Raw genomic sequence first — 20,077 nt, 5'->3', positions numbered from 1 at the left:
ATATATATATATATATATATATATTAATTGTATATATGTATATGTATATATATATATTATATATATATTATTATATATAATATATATATATGTATATATATGTATATATATACATATATATATATATGTATATATATATATATATATATATATATGTATATATATATATATATATATATATATATATATATATATATATATATATATATATATATATATATATATATATATATGTATATATATACATATATACGTTATGTAACCTATATTAATATCTTTCAGTGAGCAAAATGAGTGATAAAAAAGTTATTATTGCATGCTCAACAGAATACAAAGATTATTCTTTCAACGAAAAGTTAGATATTTGGACTTTGATTTCTGTAATTGCACCTATATTAGAAGCTAAAGAAGAAGATGAGAAAAGAGCTCCTATTGATATTGTTGCAGTGATAGATAAGTCTGGATCTATGGCAGGTGAAAAACTTAGTCTTGTGAAGAAAACGCTAGAGTTTGTGGTGTCACAATGTAAGATTATTGGAGTTTTACTACTCTACTACTAGATATTTTTTTTTGTAGATTTAATAAAAATTTTCAGTTTTAAATAATAGTTTCACACTGTTTAGTAAATGAAAAAGATCGACTTTGTCTTGTCACATATGACACAAAAGTTTATTTGGACTTTAAATTAACAGAAATGACTAAAGATAACAAAAATTGGATCCTTACAATTATAAAAAATATATCCGATGGCTCTTCAACAAATCTTTGTGGAGGTTTAATGAAAGGTTTATGTCAAATAATTTGTCGTGATCCTAATAAAAAAAATGAAGTTGCATCAGTTTTATTGTTTACTGACGGTCTTGCTAATGAAGGTATGTTAGATTATAATTAAAAATATACACACTAATATTAGGTATTATTATTGTTGTTGTTATTATTATTATCCAGGCAATTTGACACTACTCCAGTTACTCCCCCCCCCCCTTTTTTTTTTTTTTATTGCTGATTACGAATTTTATGCTGATTAAGAATCATTAAAACATAGATCTGAAAATCAAAAGTCAACATAAGGTCTGAAATTCAAAACATAGTTCTGAAATTCAAAATCAAATTAGAGCACTTTAAAGTGCTTCTAATTCTAAGTTTAAAAAATTACACTAAAGAACGCTAATATTCACCATTTTTAAAAAACGTTTTACATCAAAGTTTACACTTAGAAATCGATCGTCAAGAAAATCTTTTTTTAATCACATGACCCGGTTTTTATTGTTGTCAAAATTAAATTATATTTAAATTAAATTAAATGTTTTTATGAATATATTTTATATATTTTTAATTAATTTTTCAAAAATTAATTTAAGTTATTGCTTTTTAAATGTACATAAATCGACTGACAAATAGGGATTGGCGCGATTAAATGTACATGATTTAGACAGGGTCAGGGTTTGGGTCAGAGTTAAATCAGAAAATGGTGCACTATGCATTTCTTAACAGTTTTGCTTTAAATTGTTGATAGAAACCAGGCTTTTTTCAATTTATCTATGAAAAGGATTTTAATTATAACCAAGAAAAAAATGGCGAATGTTAGCATTTTTTAGTGTAATTTTTTATACTTTAACATCAAATTATAGCACTTTCTGTTGATTTTCAGACCCATGTTTTTATACAATTCTTAATCAGCATAAAGTTTTTTATCAGAATCCACAATAAAAAATTAGGGGGGGGGGGGAATTGCCGTAGCGCTGGCAAATTTTTGTACAAATTTATCCCATTGCAAAAGATAGACTTTTGTTCACTTTTCTTGTTCTGGTTTTTAAAGTGATAATTATTTGCATTTCTTATAAAATATTTGTGTACTTTGTTTTTATACAAAATCCTTAAAAGGCATTTATTTTCTGTAGTTAAATAGTTTTGTATATAAATATAAATACTTTCATTTAAATACTTTATTTTGCAGATGGCCAGTTTAATCTAATAAATATATCATTAATATGTGTGAACCAGTCACATTTCAAGATTGTTTTTGTAGCTTTAACTTGAAACTTTTTTAGCATTTGAATACATTTTCATTTGCATTAAAGAATAATGAAGCACAATGTTCAAAATGAGGTGTGATAATTGTGTTGAAAATTACTGTTTTTGTCCACCTTTTTTATTGTGACAGATATTTGCTAATTCTCATAAGATAACACTGATAAACAAGCATTGTGGAAATCTAATATATTCTATATTTTATATATTCTAATGTAGTTTTTAGCGCTGACTTCAAATCACGAAACCATTTTTTTGTATTATGTCAGGTTTTTAAGATATTCATAAAATTGTATTTTCTATGTTTTTACTAAGCATAGAAATATATATTTCTATTTTTAGTTATGTTTTATTTCTTTTTTAATTTATTCTAAAAAGGTTTACATAGTTTTATCATTATTTAAATTTAAATTGAATCGTAAGTTAATATCATGGCTTTCAGTGGCTGTATTAATTCAAAAGATATATTTTGTTATATTGCACAGGTATTGAGAATCTTATGAAAAACTTTGGCATTGAACTTAATATAGAATCATGGAGATTATTTATTGATTCATCAAAGAGCAGTTTAAAAGCAGTATTGGTTCACAATGGAAATAAATATGCGTCTGTACCGATTGCATATTCTGCCAATCTAAAAGAAACATACGATGCAATGTTGCTGCCATTAATTAAAATTAATTATGGTAAATATAACTGGAGAATATGTGGTGATTTAAAAGTAATTATATTTGGGAATGCAAACATGGGAATGCAAACAGGCTACACAAAGTATTGTTGCTTTATATGTGAATGGGATAGTAGAGATAGAAAGGAACACTATATAAAGAAGGATTGGCCCATCAGAGGTAGAATGCAGCCAGGAAATTAAAATGTCCTTCGATTGCCATTAGTTAAATGTGATAAAATAATTATGTCACCACTTCATATAAAATTAGGGCTGACAAAAAATTTTGTTAAGGCGCTACACAATGACTCAAAGTCCTTTATGTACTTACGTAACAAATTTCCTGAATTGAGTGACGCTAAGGTGAAAGAAGGTATATTTATAGGTCAACAACAAATTTTCCTCATTAACAAGCCTGTAAATTTTGAAAATGTGGTTAAAAATTGCATAAATGCCTATAGAGAAATAGGATGCAACATGTCCCTCAACATTCATCCATTTGGCTTGCATCTTAATTTTTTTCCAGAAAACCTTAGTGTAAACAACGAACATGGTGAATGCTTTTATCAAGATATAATGGTAATGGAGTTGCGTTATCAAGGTTGTTGGAGTGCAACAATGTTAGCAGATTACTATTGGACACTTCAATGTGATTTGCGAAACGTTCGTCACAAGCGTAAATCTAAAGCTAATTAAATTATTTAAAGCAATTATAATATTTTACTTAACTTATAAAAAATAAAATATAATATTGCTTAAAATTATATTAAATAATACATGTAAATCATTATAGTAATATGTCACTATAAAGATTTCCATGTATTATATAATATTAAAATTGATTTAACATGCATAAATGTGTTATGCCCTATATCTCAAAAACTGAAGGTGATAGAAAGAAATTGTTTGTATATTTGAAATCAGCATATATAATTTGTCTTAAAAAACCACTTAGTTAACAAGATTTCCACACAAAAATTTTATTTGTTTATCAGTGTAATTAGTCATCTTAGCATTTATGGCTGCAGCATATTTTTAATACCTATGTGTTTTACACATGAGTTTAACTTCTTCACTGAATTTAACTACTTCATTTTCAAGCTTGACACAAACGTCAAAGTATTTTTCAATGATATATTTTCTTGCCTTGGAGCTAGTAACCAACATTGATTTACTCACATTCAGTTTCAATCCATTTTAATAAACCAGGTAATAAGTACTTCCAATTCATCATTTAACTTAGTCATTGACTCTCCATAATTTTTACCTTAAATGTAAACTAATGTATTATCTGTCTAGAGATTAATGTTTACATTCTGGTAGCACTGTTAATATCAATCATATATATTATAAATATTAGGGGCCCTAATACTGGTCCCTGGGGTGCACCTACCTCACAGGGTAGTTCAGATGATAACAGATCACCAATTTACTATTCGAGTTCTTCCTGTTATACAACTTTTAATCCATTGAAGTACCACTCCTCCCACTTTGTAACACTTTAATTTTTCAATTAATATTTTTTTATCAATTGATTTAAATGCTCTCTTTAAGTCTAGCATAACTGTAATGATAAACATATTGCTATCAATTGCTTCCCTTTATTAAGAAATGATTTGTGGAACTGCTGTTTCAGTAGAGTGATTTTTTCTGAAGCCAAAATAATTTTTAATAAATAGGATATTTTCTTTAAATATAAATAGACAACTGTATATGTGGACATAATTCAAGAACTTTTTCATACACTGCTAATATATTTAGTGGTCCCTATCTTAACTTGAGCAATGTCACTTTCTGTATGGGTGTTATAGTGAATCTTTTCCAAGTTTTAGGTACAATGCCTGTTTTTAAAGATAAATTAATTATTCTTAACAAGTTGAAACAAATGACTTAATACATATATTTTTTAAATTCATATCTTCATTCTTTTTAGGTCAATATAATTTTTCAAATCGATTTTTAGAAATTTAAATTCATTCATTCCACTATCAACATAAAAACACAATGTTTTTATGTGAGCAACAACCAGACAGTTATTCAATTTTGTCATCGATTTTTTAATATCTAGAATGCTCTGAATAAGAAATTCATTGTATTTATCAGCCATGGATTTTTCATTTAAATTATCAAATGCGATATTGTCCCATATATCAATTTGAGCCCTGCAATTAGTTACAGTAAGAGTTTTTAATGTCTTTCACATAGCAACACTATAATTTTTAGACGTAACACTTTTAGTTTTGTAATACTCAGCTTTCAGGTTTCTCAACAGGTAGGTTTTGATATTTCTCCATTTTTTATATTCTGTATGTGAGGCAGTTTTTTTTTGTTCACTTCAAGTTCTCTCATTATTTTAAATTTGCTTTAGTCTAGACTCACTATAATATTATTGATTTGTTCAACCAATTCATCAATATTTAGTTTCCTGAATTTTAATTATAAATTACTTTGTATTTATAGCTAGACACAACCATTTTAGAAAATTTTAGACCATTTCATGATCTAAAGTTTTATGAGTAAAATTTCATAAATAAAATTATATTAAAATTTTTTTTTATCTTGATGAAAATTATGTATGACACTTTGTCTTCTATTACTTCAATAATATGTTCAGCTAATTTTTAAATAGTTTCAGAATTCTCACACAACTTAACTGTCTTCATTGAGTTTTTTCTTAAATTATGAACGCCACTTTTTAACTGTTTATTTTTTACATTTGGTTTTTTTATTTTATTTTATAATTACAAGTTGGACTTCTTCTTTGGAGAAATCTGCCTAACAACCATTTCAATACAGTAACATTTTATTTCATCATTTAGTTTCATGTTTTCGTTTAGAAAACACATTAATAACTTTTTGCTGTCATTCATGTTACCTTTGTTTTGATTCTTTGGGATTTTATTGTCATTATAATTACATTTGTTACAAAACCGTTTAAAGTTAACAGAATGATCTGTTTCACAAATAAATTTAAATTCATTTTATATCAGATAAGAACATTCTATATGAGAACAAATAGCACACACTCCCTTGCATTAGATGATTTTCTTAAAGTATTTTATTACATTTATATATGATGCTTTTTTTAATTTTTTTTTTATTGTTTATTATGAATGTGATTTTGTTCACACTTTTTATTTTTCTCGTGTTTGGCTAACTTATATTGGTTTCCTTCAATAATAATTTTTTTTTTTTTTAAAGATCTTTCTTTTTATTTACTTAATGTTGCTTTTACTAATAATTGATCAGGAATACTTAATTTACAGAGAATATATATAATACTTTTAGTTTAACTTAGTGGTTCACTATTTTTTTTTATTGATATTGACTTTTTTTTAAAAAAAAAAAAAAAGTTAACATCAATTAAGATAAAACATTTTTTTATTTTAGTATTTATTTTTTGTTTGAAAGGAGAAAAGACGCATTGTTTTTAATTTTGGATTTTTTTTTAATTTTATACTGCATTTTTGAAGTATAAAACTAATGACATCCTCACCCTATCTGCCTCACTTTAAGCACTTTATTATTGTATGTATGTGTGTGTATGTATATATATATATATATATATATATATATATATATATATATATATATATATATATATATATATATATATATATATATATATATATATATATATATATATATATATGTATATATATATATACACATATATATGTACATATATATATATATGAGTGTATACATGTATATTTATAAATATATGTATATATATACGTATGTATTTATAAATATATGTATATATATATATACATATTTATATATATATACATATATTTATAAATATATGTATATTATAAAATAATAAATATATATATACATATATTTATAAATATAACATCAATTAAAATAAAACTTTTCGCTATAAACATTTATATTTTATGATACCGCAAAATTTATCATTTTACTTTTTTTTTGTCTTTTCATAATTGACAGACCTGACCATTTAACGGAAATATGTCGTAGTCAACAAAATATCATACAGATGCTATAATATTATAAAGTTGCCTTAACTACACCAAATAATACCTATCGCGCAAATTTAATGTTTGAGTGAATGAACTTTTGATCTTTAGGTTGCTATTTTGGTTTACATGAGGAAAATGAAAAAAGGAAACAAAATTTTATTCAGAAAGTTTTGTTTCTTTTCCATATTCTTTTTGACTTTAATAAAATAATAAAAATAATGATTACAATAACTTAATAAAAGTTGTATTAAGATCTGTTTAAATAACCCATAGTAAATGAAATTCATTTATTAAACATAATTTTTAAAATTATACTTAATGGTTAAAAAAATATATATTTTTAAATATAATATACTTTTTAATAAAAAAAAAAAAAAAAAAACATTTTTTAAATTATGTTTACTAAAATTATCTCTTCTTTTATTATCTTTAATTTAAAAGGTGCCTTAAAATCACTTTTAAAATAATTCAGTAAAAGTTAAAGGAGCAGATTTGCTAATATTTAAATCAAAATTTTAAAATTAAAATAATAGTAAATAGGTTTATTAAATGCTTACATTTTTAATTTGAATACAAGACATAAAACTATTTTGTTAATTTTATAAATATTTCGCGATTTACTATTACGTAAAGTAAATATTGATTAAAAATTGTTTAAAGTATTTAAACATTTAATTACCAATTATTTAAAACATTAATAACTACTAAAATTAAATTTACTAAAATATTGTTAATAAATGTTTAAAATACTTTAAACAATTTTCAATAATTCTTTACTAATAACATGGTATTTGCATCAAAAGCGTTTATTAAAGACTTACGTAAAATAGCTTTCTTATAATATCTAAAGTAATATCGTCCACTGGTAAATTCATGTATTTAAAAAAATGCCTTTAAATCAACTCCTTATCTTAGGATAAAACTAAACAAAATAAACACAAATGATTAAAATGATGATTGAAAAAATGATGATTAAAATTATCGTCGCGGCCCCACTATGGGAGAATGAGGAGGAGGGGGGGGAACTCAAAAGTATCCCTCCCCCCCCCCCCTCCTTCCTCAACATTGCGGGAAAAAAAGAGGTATCCCCAAATAAACTCGGGGTTCTTCACTGAAGTAAAAAATTGAAAAAAAAAACATTCTGAATTAAAAAATAAATAACATTCTAGTTTACTTAAGTTGCGTTTTTGTGGTTTTTTAAAAAACACTAAAGTTTAAGTAGTTTGCCAAATGATTTTAAAGGTTTTTACTTGTTTGATTTCATCACCTTTAAACACAACAAATAGTGAAAAGTCGTTTTTACCATAATTGGTATATGCAAGTATCAAATAGGGTATATATATGTGTGTGTATGTATCATGTCAACAGCGATGTTTTATGTAGATTTTATTCATGCTCAAGATTAGCTTTTCCATAATACTTTGGTATGCTAAAAGCATAACTGATGGTGTCATACCAAAATAGGGATTGGCATACAGCAACTGAAATTTTAAGGCAAGAGTGTTGGGAGACAGTAACATATGTCAAATAAAAAATTTAACTGCTTTTTTTCAGGGATAAAAATTTCCCAGAAATTTTGAAAATTTTCTAAAAAAGAGAAATTATTTTATAATTAATGGTTAAAATTATACGTCTTATTTAAGCAGTTGTTATGGGCAATTTTATAGTTAAATATTGTGAAGTAGATTATAAAAATTTTAGAAAACCCCGTTGAAAAACATTTTTTTTTGGTATTTTGTTAAACATAATTTACACTTCCACCCTTAAAGAAGAAGGGGTATTCAGTACAATGCAAACTGCAAACCGCGAACAGCGAACCAGTAACATTCATTTTCAATGCGTTTTTTTAAATATCATAACTGTAGTAGTTATTTAAATATTATGTCTTAGCAATAAAATTCGCATTTTACTGGTTCGCAGTACGTATTTTACTGACTACAAGGGGAAGGGGTGTTTTTCAATGTCTATAAAATTGGCCTACAAGTTACTGAAAACTGTAAAATTGTTTATAAAAAGACTTAATTAATTATTTACAGTATTTTACAATTTTTTCTTGATTTAATGACGATTAATGGAAGGCAAAAAGTAAAAAAATATTTTTGCTAAACTTGAGCTATTTAAAAATATAGTTAGCAGTAAAAGTAAAGAACTTATGATTTCAAGGTCATAAATTCTGCCGCTATGTTTAAATAAGTGCTTTTAAGACTTAAGTCTCACCTGCCACAACCTTGCTAGAGCACTTTTGACTTTATAAATCAATAAATTAAAAAATTATGCTATACTTTAAATTGGTGTAAATACCATACTTTTCAACCAATACTATCAAGTGAAAGATTTGTGTGTGTGTTTTATAAAAATCATACCAAGCAAGTTAATTCATTATTATTACATTGAACATTCGGATCAAATGTGTTTTCCAATGTCATTTTTAGATAAATTATTATAATCTAAGACAGCTAGTACATTTATAACATGTACATTTTATAAAAATGTTTTAAATGCAATCTTTATACATAAAAATCTTAATATCTTTTTTAAAATTTTATATGCAATCTTAACACATACAAAATCTTTGTTTCTTTATTTTTTGTATTTTGTGAATATGTTACATTCTGGTTTAGAGGAGAACAAGGATCCATTCGGAACTCTGTCTCATTGGATTTTTCTCAGTTTTTCCGAGTTTCGGAGTTCGAAAGAAATCGAGAAACTTCGACAAAACTTCAATAATTAAATTTTTATTTCTACGCGGCTTTTACAATAGTTTTTGTTGTTTTCAAATATAAGTGATCTCTTTGTTCAATAACAATACTAATATACATCGCAAAGCAATTGGTAATGTACAGTGAGCCAGTTAGTGGTGGTGGTGGAAAAGTCCTCAAAATAAAAAGCTTATTCTGTTCAAAACCATATAATAAAACATCCTCGTACTTAGTCTTAAATCTGGCCCAGTGTGCATTGTGGCAAGAGTTATAAGAATTAATGCTTAATTATACTTACCTATTAGATTAAATAACTTAATTAATAATTTAAAATGTGATAACTTATCACGATTTAAATAAAATTAAAAACAAATATCTGAGGTCATAATCAAATTGATAATTTTTCTTTCATAGAAAAAAATGGTTTCGGAAGTGAGGAATTATTTTGATAAAGTTGTGATAAATGATAAAAAATTCGGAGATTGCAAAAAATATTATAAAAGAATCACTTGTCCAGGATGGACAAGCGATTGATGTGTTCTAATTGGACACGTTAAAAGTTGTGAGAAAATGGATTTAAAACCATCCAGTTTCAGATAGTTTTGTCTAAGATGTTGTTAAACTATCTTCTTACCAAGTTTATAGCTCTTGATGGATATTTGATTAGGTCCATAACTCAATCTGAAACACTAAGAATGATTTTTGAAAATTATGGGCATAGGTTGCCCATGTCAGCGTCCACAATTTCAGAAAAAAATAAGGTGTTTTGTGCTGAAGCCAAATATTTAATGATTGCTGAATTGGCTGCATTGAAAGCGAAAGGAGAAAAATTTGAAATAACAGGTTACGAATGGTGTAGCAATAGATGTAGAAGATACTACAATTTAAATGTTCATCACAACAGAATGTATTGTTTAGGAATGGTGAGATTGTAATCTCCTAGTTCTGCTGAAACATTAAACATTTTGATAACGGATAAATTAAAAGCATTTGGTATAGATAGTGAAGATATTGCAGGTAAAACTACGGACTGCTGTAGGTGGATGATGAAACTGGGTACCATATTTAAGCATCGCGGAAGGGCATTTAGCTGAAAGTTCACGCCTTCTTTCTAACCGATGCCGGTTAGAAAGATAAGCCATTTATTAGATAAAACTTATTCATTAAAAAGTTGTGGTAAAAAAAGATATTTAAGTACTAAGAAATATAAAAATATTTATTTAAAAAAAAATTAAAATGAATTATAAATCGAAATATATAAAATTAAAAAAAAAAAATACAAGTACAATGTTTAATTATCAACTAGATAGTTAATATTATCAAAACTCCGATTTTTTCTCAACTCTGACAGATTTTTTTCTCTATTTCTCTCAACTCCATTTTTTCTCGATTTCGGATACTTTGCACTATGAAGCGAAAAGCTCAAAAAGTGGCCATAAGTGGAATTTTTTTAATACACCATTTTCATTAATTTTTTTTTACAACTTATTAGAAAAAATATCAAATGATAAGAAAAAAATATATTTTGGTTCTCTCATGTTTACTATCTTAATCAGATAAGCATTTTTTTATTACCTAGTAGAAGGTAAAAAAAGTTCGCTAAAATTCGCGAACTTTTTATACTTTTCTAATTTTTATTTTTTTTACTCATTTAGATTATTTTTTTATTTTTTTTTTTATCATAAAGCTTTATTTAGGCATTCTTTTATCTTTTTCAAAAGTAAAAGCTTAAAATAATGAATATAGCTTTTGCCAAATGAGTAATTAAAATATTAGGTGAAAATATAAATTTTCCGATAAATATTGTTTTTGAAAATAGTATATCTCAAAAGTTCCGCAGAGTTCCACCCTGAAATGACTTTTTTATCCTAGGGAATGTTATCATGGATAACTAAAAAAAAAATCAGCTGCCTCAAATTGCCCGAAATGGATTTATGGGCATAAGTATAAAAAATAAAAATCTGTGTAAAATATTTTTCACCCCACAATGAGGGGGTTGTAAACTGTACGTGGTCATTACTTCTGAACGCCAAATGATTTTTTTATGAAATTTGAATTCTATTGATAAAATTAAATTTTATTTTAACTTTTGAAAACAATTATGTTTAAAATACTGTCCCCCCTCTCAAAGGGTTGGAGGGGGCCGTTATTTGGGTTCTTCATGTTCCCAAGCTCCAATAACCGTAATATTTTGTAACACATCCTTATTTGACAATAGTATTAAAATAAAAAATTAGGGAGTTCACATCATGCCTGGAAAAGTGTTTTATCCTTATTTCTTGAATCTTGAATACAGATTCACCTGCAATACCAAAAAGAAACAAGAGTCAACAAGAGCTGAAGAATTAGATGTTAGGAAGCAAATAGAAATTCTTCAAGATTTTGAACTTGAAATCCCCTTCTCTAACCAGAAAGCAAAAATAAAAGTAAAAATTGAGATGACCATGTTGGATGGCAAGGCAGTGAATGCTATAACAGATACAAACTCAACTCAATCTTGCAATGTTTGTTCTGCCAAGCCTAGTGAAATGAACAAGCTGGATATAATTAGAAAAAAAGTTTGCAATAAGCAAGCTATAGCTTTAGGATTATCCACACTGCACTGTTGGATACGAATTTTTGAATTCATTCTACACTTGGGATATAAAATGGATATTAAAATATACCAGTCCCAATCTCCAGAAGATAAATTATCTGTAAAATCTCGAAAAAAAGAAATCAAAAGAAAGTTTAGAGAGGTGTTAAGCTTAGTGGTTGATACTCCTAAGCAGGGATTTGGAAATACTAATACAGGAAACACTGCAAGGAGGGCAATTCTAGCAGCAGAATCTTTCTCTGAAATAACAGTAGTTAGTTTGGACATCATTTTAAGACTGAGAAACATATTGAATGCTGTTTGCAGTGGATTCCACCTAAACTTGGATGCTTTTAAAGAATACTGTTATAAAACTTCAGAGCTGATAGTGGAAACCTATCCTTGGTACATTATGCCACCTACACTTCATAAGGTTCTGGAACATGGATTTTTAATTGCTGAGCATTTGGATCTTCCCATTGGAGCGTATTCGGAGGAGGCTTAGGAAGCACAAAACAAGGCCATGCGAAATGCAAGACTCAATTACACATGCAAAAAATCTAGAATTAATGTGATGCAGAATCAATTCCATTATTTACTAATAAGAAGCAATCCTGTCATCTCTTCAATTGCTTTCAGGAACCCCAAGACATTTTCTGGTCCTAACCTTGATCCTGATGTACAGGACCTCTTCAGAGGAGATGAATAGTTATTTTTTTTCTTAATAAATATTATCTTTTCAAATTTAAACTTTTTCATGTAAAAATTCACTTATCAGCATATATAATCAGGGATTACATATTAATGCTTAATAAATAAGGTAAATATTTTTTCACTTAAAAAATATTTTTAGAATAATTTCTAGAATCTAAAAATTAAAAAAAGTTGTAGGTTGTATGAACACATGTTGTATGAAAACATGAAGATGGAAGAGTAGTAAGGGATAATCCAAGAAGGTGTAAAAAAGTGAGAGGGTTACCATTCATTAATATAGGAATGTTGACAGATTTAGTGCAATACTTTAAAAAATACAGTCTTAGTGCAGTACTTTAAAAAATACAGTCTTAGTGCAATACTTTAAAAAATACAGTCTTAGTGCAATACTTTAAAAAATACAGTCTTAGTGCAATACTTTAAAAAATACAGACTTAGATAAATAATACTTTAAACTAGTAGTTTAATTTTTTTTTTTAATAGCTTTGTCATCAAACAATTAAAATAATTCATATTTAATAGTAATAAAGTTCATCAATTACTTAATGCTGTATTTATTTAGGTTAGACATTGTTTATTATAATATTTCAATATCGAGTTTAATGCTGCTGCTCTCGCTGATGCTGCTGCTGCGGCTGCTGCCGCTACTCATTTGTGTTCGTTTGCACAGAACTCATGGCAGCCATAACACACAAGTTAATGGCAAGAAAGATTCAAAGCACTTTTTGTATAAAAAATCTGAAAAAGAGTATATGCAAATATCTAACTTATGTAAACTTCAAGTTATGTAATGTTAAAGCATATGTCAAGTTTTACTTTTACTTTAAAATTGCGTTGCAGCAACATCTCCTTAATTTTGATTTATAGCATTTATTTCCTGTTTTATAAAGTCTTTTGTTTATTAAATAGTGTTAAAATATTCTACAAACAATATGTCTTAGTGGCAGAAGTGGTTAGCTTGCAGCATACTGAAATGAAATGCTGTGGATCAAATACTTGTGGTTTTTTCAGTCGTTTATTTATTAAATAGTTTTAAAAATTGGCAGATTAGTGTGCCTTAGCGGCCAAAGAGGCTAGCTCTCTGCCCTTTCGAAGTACAATGCAAGGGTTTAAATCTTTTCACTTGCACATTTTTTTTTTAAATCTTTTCTTATTTTCTAAAATACAAAATAAAACATAAAATAAAATAATACAAAATAAAGTTCGATTGTATTATATACATAACATATTTAAAGATATAATATACTATTACAAACAAAAGGAGAGAAGCTTAAAATTTCTATAAACATCAAAGCAGGGTAGAAATTTTTTTGAGCATTTGTCGCGATAGAGATACATATGTTATTAATGTGCTTATGTAGTTAGTTAAGTTTGAGCGTTTAACACACATTAAAAAGACTTTTTCTTATATGAAAAAAGAGTTTACGTTCAAACTTTTATTTTCTTCAAAATTAATTAACGGGGTAAGGATCCTAATAATCTGTGAATGATCTGCATATAGAAATGGTCGGTGTAGAATAGACTTACTAAGACCTGTATTTTACCGGTCTGGATAAAAGAATACCTTTCAAAACCTAAACCCTTGATGTATGTACACTCCACTGTGCCTATCCCTATTTAAGTTGATTTATGTAAATATTGATGCACTTATTCTATGAAACTTTGAGAAATAAAAATAAATGATTAACATATAAATAAACAACAATAATAGTTAAAAAACATAAAACTACTTTGTAATAAAACTTTAAAAAAAAAAAAAATTTAAAATAGTTCCCTTAGGAGGACTTAAACCCGCAACTATGTCAGCCACATCTTATAACTTTAGCAATGTAACATCCAAATCATTATATCACAGGGGTACTCTCATGGTCGTCCGGTGACATGGGATGACTCGTTTTCTCCAAGGGCAACTGAAATTAAAAAAAAATGTCCGTCACTAGTCCGGCAGGACGACCAGACAGTTTTTACTTATAAAATTGTATTTATTAATAAATCTATATTTTGTTCTATAAAGATTTTATTTCAATTATTTAAAAAAAAACTTTAAAAAGCATTTAAATTTCGTTTAATAATGAGTACACTACAGTGGATTATAATTTTACCAAACTTAATAAAAAGAAGCCGACACGAGATTTAATATTTCAAATTGCGACTGTACTGTTTTTTGAAACATTCTTAATGCATTTTGAAGCACGCTTCTTCTCAATTTAAAATGAGTTTTAAAATTACATTTTCTTTCATTTCCAAATGCAATTGTATCATTTTTTAAACCTTATAGTCGCATTTTGAATCATGTGAATGGTCAGTTAAATCATTAATAACACTGATAACATTTCTTTTGTTTTTCATTAGTAAAATAAATTTTTTTTTACTCTGTCAAACAAAATTAACAAAATAATAAACAAGATGCATGTGAAAAATTATTATAAGAATGCAATTAAATGATGCAAGTGGAAATTCTTTTTTTCTAAAAACAAAAAAAATGTTAGTATAATGAAAAATGTTCAAAACATTAAAAATATGTTTTAAATATTCAACTAAATTAAATTTTATTAAAGATTGAGAGAGAATAATAGAATATTTTTCTATATATAAAACGTTTCTTTGCAGTTTTGGCTTTCAACATTTTTGCTTAACCTAATGAGATCTTTGTTACGATTGACAAAAACAAACGATTTGATACAGATATTGACTAAGAGAAAAATTACAACACATCTTTAATTAATAAATTGATTAATGCGGTAGTGGTGTAGTGGTAAAGCGCTCGCTTTATAAGGAGAGGTTCCGAGTTCGATCCCCACCACGTTCCTGGTAGTATCGCGCTCAACTTGTTTCTCCGCGCAACGGCCTTGTTCGTCATTGTTCATCTGTAGTGGCCTTCTCGACCTTGAGGAGGTGAATAATAAAAACAAAAAAAACAAAAAAATTTATTTTTAAATCAACCATTTCTTATTAGACGTATTTTAGTAGTCAGACGTTTAAATCTTTTTTCTTCATTATTTGCACACACACACACACCCAAAAAAAAAAAATTTTACACCAGACTACTGAGTATTATAACAGACGAAACAAAAACTGTTTCTCATTTGAGAAATTTAAACTGGGAAAAAATCTGAGGGTGCACCACTTATCATTATGTTACTTGCATAAAAAATTAAAGCATTAAAATATTTTTTACATAAGATTAGTGTTTCTATTATATATGCACATTATTTATACATGTATACAAACCAATTTCTTTTTAAACACATGTGATATTCTTAATTAAATAAAATGCATTTATATTTAAGGATTTTTCCAGATATTTTAGGAAAATATGGAATGAATAAAAGGTTTGTAAAAGTAGAGAAAAGTAAGAAAATGGAGAACACTATAAAATTTAGCAACCTTAGCAGATGCTAACTTTTCAATGATAAAAAACAAAGAAGAAGGTAGTTAAGTGAAAAGATGCTAAGCAGTAGTCAGTAATACTAAAATCCAAACAGCTGAACTTAAATTAGTCTAACTAATAGCAAGAAAGTCTTATGAATTTTGCAAAAGGTAAGATTTAACTAGAAAGTTACTTCTAAGACCACAAATATTTGTAAAAGATATATTGAAACAGTTAGATGATGTAAAGTTACTTCAAAAACCTCAAATGTTTTTATTTGAATACTCTGATATTTTACAATTATTGATGGAACCAGCCTCTTAGAGAGCTACCAAAGAGTTGTGCTACTACTCTACTACTACAAACCCTACTACCAGCTGGCCTCAGGTCCATTAAACTGAGTTTTAAACTGTACATTTATTAGGAGATAACAGGTAGAGTGGCAAAGCCACTATTAAGGAGGCACTAGCAAAAATCTATAAGTAGAATCAAGTAGATCCAGCATTCATCATTCTCGACAGGAAATAATGTAACACAGGTTTACATCTATGCCAGCCTAATAGATGAAGAAGGGTTGCAAAGCTGGTCAAAAGGGCTGTTGTGCTTACCCTAAAGTCTTTGTCTAGGAGGCTTTCTACAAGACAGTAGCTGAATATATTTAATATCTACCTAAAATAAGTATTTTATTGAGGCATCTCTGCCTTTATTTAACCAAGAGCCCCAAGTTAGGAGTATTTTAAGTCCGAATTTATTTCTCCTAGTCAAAGGAATACTGGAAATTAAGGTGAACATATGTTATGTTGTTATATTTGGTAATTAAGCTAACACTACACAAGAGAACATAGTACCAAGATGCCTCCAACTATATAACAGACATAAAAGGAAACCACTATAGGCATGACATACTGGTAAGAGGAAGTTCACTTTTTCTAGCCTTAGCTTAGAAAGCAAATCCTTCAAGGCAGCAAGAGTTACAGTTGGTCAATGTTATCAGCAGTCTAGCCATTGAGTATAACTCTTGTTTAATAAAGACCCAAAATCCCTCAATAGAAAATTTTTTGGCAAACTGGATGGTGTTATTAAACATTGTGTGATGAGGTTCATATATTAGTTTACTATAAGTGTTTCATTCCTGAATGAACGAGACCAACTGTTAAATTGACCCATTATGCTTAGACTAATGTAAATTTTCTCAGTTTTTAGTGAGAAAGCCAAATGAGTACTTTCAGCACACATTTTGGTATTTTGTAAGGCTTGAAATTATTAGGTGTCCAAGTCCCATCATTCAAAAAAAAAATACAAGCCACTACAAGTTAGGAGCCAATAGTCTGATGGGAAATTACTCTTGTTATTAACAAATAATTTTAAATTTAGTTATTTTTTTTAACTTATCCACAAAAACAACTCTCTGGAGAACAAAGGTATTTTTTTCATTGCAAGAAATAGATGCAAAAAGTGTCTGATGCTAAGATCCAGTTATTTTTAGATAATTCAATCTTGTATTTTATCTCAGAAGTTAGGTTTTAAAGACTGTTGAAAAATCTTTATCCATGTCATTAGCAATAAGTCAAACATTACATCCTGTAATGTTTGACTTGCCACGGTTTAGAAGGCTATTCATTATTTTATTTATAGTCTAATTTTTTTTTGTTATAATACTCTCTTTACTTTTAAGTTTTGTAACACAATTCTTCTCAAACAAAGCCCCGTGCTAAGAAACAGATTAATTGTGGAGAAACAAGTCAAGCGCAGTACTATCAGGAATGTGATAAAGCTTGTCTACAATAATTATTCTTTTTTAAATCTTATAACTAACATGGCTTTATTTTCTGATTAATTTCAGATGCGATTAAAATCACCAATAACAATTTGATTTAAACTGATATGTAATATTATCTTAAATACAAGATTACTTGTGATTGTATATTGTATATTGGGGGGTGGGGGGTTGGGGTTTAGGGGAATGTTGAAATATTTTTGTACTTTATATCACATTTGCGTCTCTTAAAAAAGAAAAAGGTCCTAATTTATAAAAAATTTTAGAACTTTCAGATTCTGGTGGGGGGGATGCTTACCCCATTCCCTCCCCTCCTCCCTCTTCCTCTGTATCCTGTCACTGATTGCATTCAATTCTTATTGTCTCAATTATGCTTAGCATTTTCTTATTCAATTTTTTTCTTTACCTTAAATTTTTAAATATAGAATACTCTTGTCATATCGACATATGAGCTATATTAATCCTTTACTTTTTTTTAGTTTTTTGAATTTGTATTTAAAAAAATAAAGTTATGAATTTTACAAAGACCTTTTGTGATATACTTAAAAAAACAAGTTAATTTTAAGTAATTTTGTTTTAAGGCATAACACATTCCAAAGGTATAATAGCCGCAATGAAAGATCCTAAAACATTTGATGGACCTACTTCTGAGCCTTTGAATTCTTCTCAATTACAAGAACCTCATCACACATGGCTCAAGAATATATTTGGTAGCAGCAAAAAGGAGGAAAAGGTTTTGTTACTTTTCACATTTAAATGAATTATTTAATTGAGATAAAAAATAAACTTTATTTGTGTGATACTTATTGATATAATTTGTATAAATTCTAATAACATTTGAAAATTTTCAGTTAAGAGCTACAGAATCAACCTTTGCTAACAACGAGCCTAAAACAGCAGATGCTTCTGTTTACACATTTGGTTTCGGATCAGACCATAATGCTCAAATGTTGAAAGATATATCTGATGCTGGGAATGGCATGTACTACTACATTGAAAATGCAGATAAAGTAATTCTATTGTACACATTTATGCCTTTATATGTACCTGTGTATAAGTATATATATATATAATATATATATGTATATGTATTTATATATATATATATATATATATATATATATATATATATATATACATATATATATATATATACATATATATATATATATATATATATATATATATATATATATATATATATATATAAATATATATATATTTATATATATATATATATATATATATATATATATATCGACCTGTTTCTCCGCGCAGCGGCCTTGCTAATCAAGGTTTGTGTTTCGGAGTTATAGAGTTGGGTGAGGGTTATAACCACAAGTAGCCTTCTCATCAATATGAAACACAGTGTAAAATGATATCTACTATAGGGTATGTAGAAAACAAATTGTTACTAGTTTTTCCTTCCTTATAACATACAGCATTATGTATATATATATATATATATATATATATATATATATATATATATATATATATATATATATATATACACTAGTGGCCATTGAAATAAAGCCAGCAGCAAATTTTTGGAAAATACACAGTTTACTCTAGCAACAAGGTCTAGCAGGCATATTATCAAATGCAATTTTAACCTTACAATATACTGAATAAAGTTCTAGCCCAAACGATGAATAAAAGTCAGTAATTCACAGGATATCCTTTATTTTTAAGCATAGCATTAATGCGATCAGGCATGCAATGAACAAGTTTTCTACAGTATTCCGGTGTTATTTCTGTCGTCCACACACACTTCAAAACCTCTTTCAGGTCTTTTTCTGATGTAGGACGATGTGCAGCATCTTTCCTTTTCATAATTTGCCAACAATTTTCAATCACATTTAGATCAGGTGAATTTGATAACCAATTGGAAAGAAGTTCAATGTTGTTGTCTGAAAACCACTTTTGGACAATCTTTGCGGTGTGACAAGGGGCTGGGTCTTGTTGCATAATTGTTGCTCCTGAGATGTTCATGTGGATTTGAAGCTTACTTTCAAGAACCTCCAAGTACTTTTTGGCATTGACCTTTTCCCCTTTATCGAAGATGTGCAGTCCACACCGACCACTTGCTGTGATGCCACCCCTGATCATTACGCTTGGTGGATGTTTGACAGTTTTGATGGTGTATTTGTGATTGAATCGCTGAGAGGCAGGACGTCTGACATAATTGTAACTAGGGCCTCGTAGCTGCTGAAAGGTACTTTTATCTGTGAACATGACTCTCTCCCACCACT

General features: G+C 27.5%; 1 protein-coding gene across 1 annotated transcript in view; it reads left to right on the top strand.

Annotated features, from left to right (window-relative positions):
* Positions 1 to 281: 281 nt before the first annotated feature.
* Positions 282 to 20,077, top strand: part of LOC136085889 (inter-alpha-trypsin inhibitor heavy chain H3-like) — a 51,032-nt gene continuing 31,236 nt past the window's right edge. The window contains exons 1-4 of the mRNA XM_065807717.1: positions 282 to 525; positions 624 to 872; positions 18,404 to 18,555; positions 18,674 to 18,832. Of these exons, the coding sequence (XP_065663789.1) occupies positions 291 to 525; positions 624 to 872; positions 18,404 to 18,555; positions 18,674 to 18,832 (795 nt within the window). The 5' untranslated portion in view covers positions 282 to 290. The remainder of the gene's footprint in view (positions 526 to 623; positions 873 to 18,403; positions 18,556 to 18,673; positions 18,833 to 20,077) is intronic.

This window comes from Hydra vulgaris, chromosome 10 (genome assembly GCF_038396675.1).
Source record: "Hydra vulgaris chromosome 10, alternate assembly HydraT2T_AEP".
Lineage (NCBI taxonomy): Eukaryota > Metazoa > Cnidaria > Hydrozoa > Anthoathecata > Hydridae > Hydra > Hydra vulgaris.
This window is presented reverse-complemented; position numbering and strand designations above follow the sequence as displayed.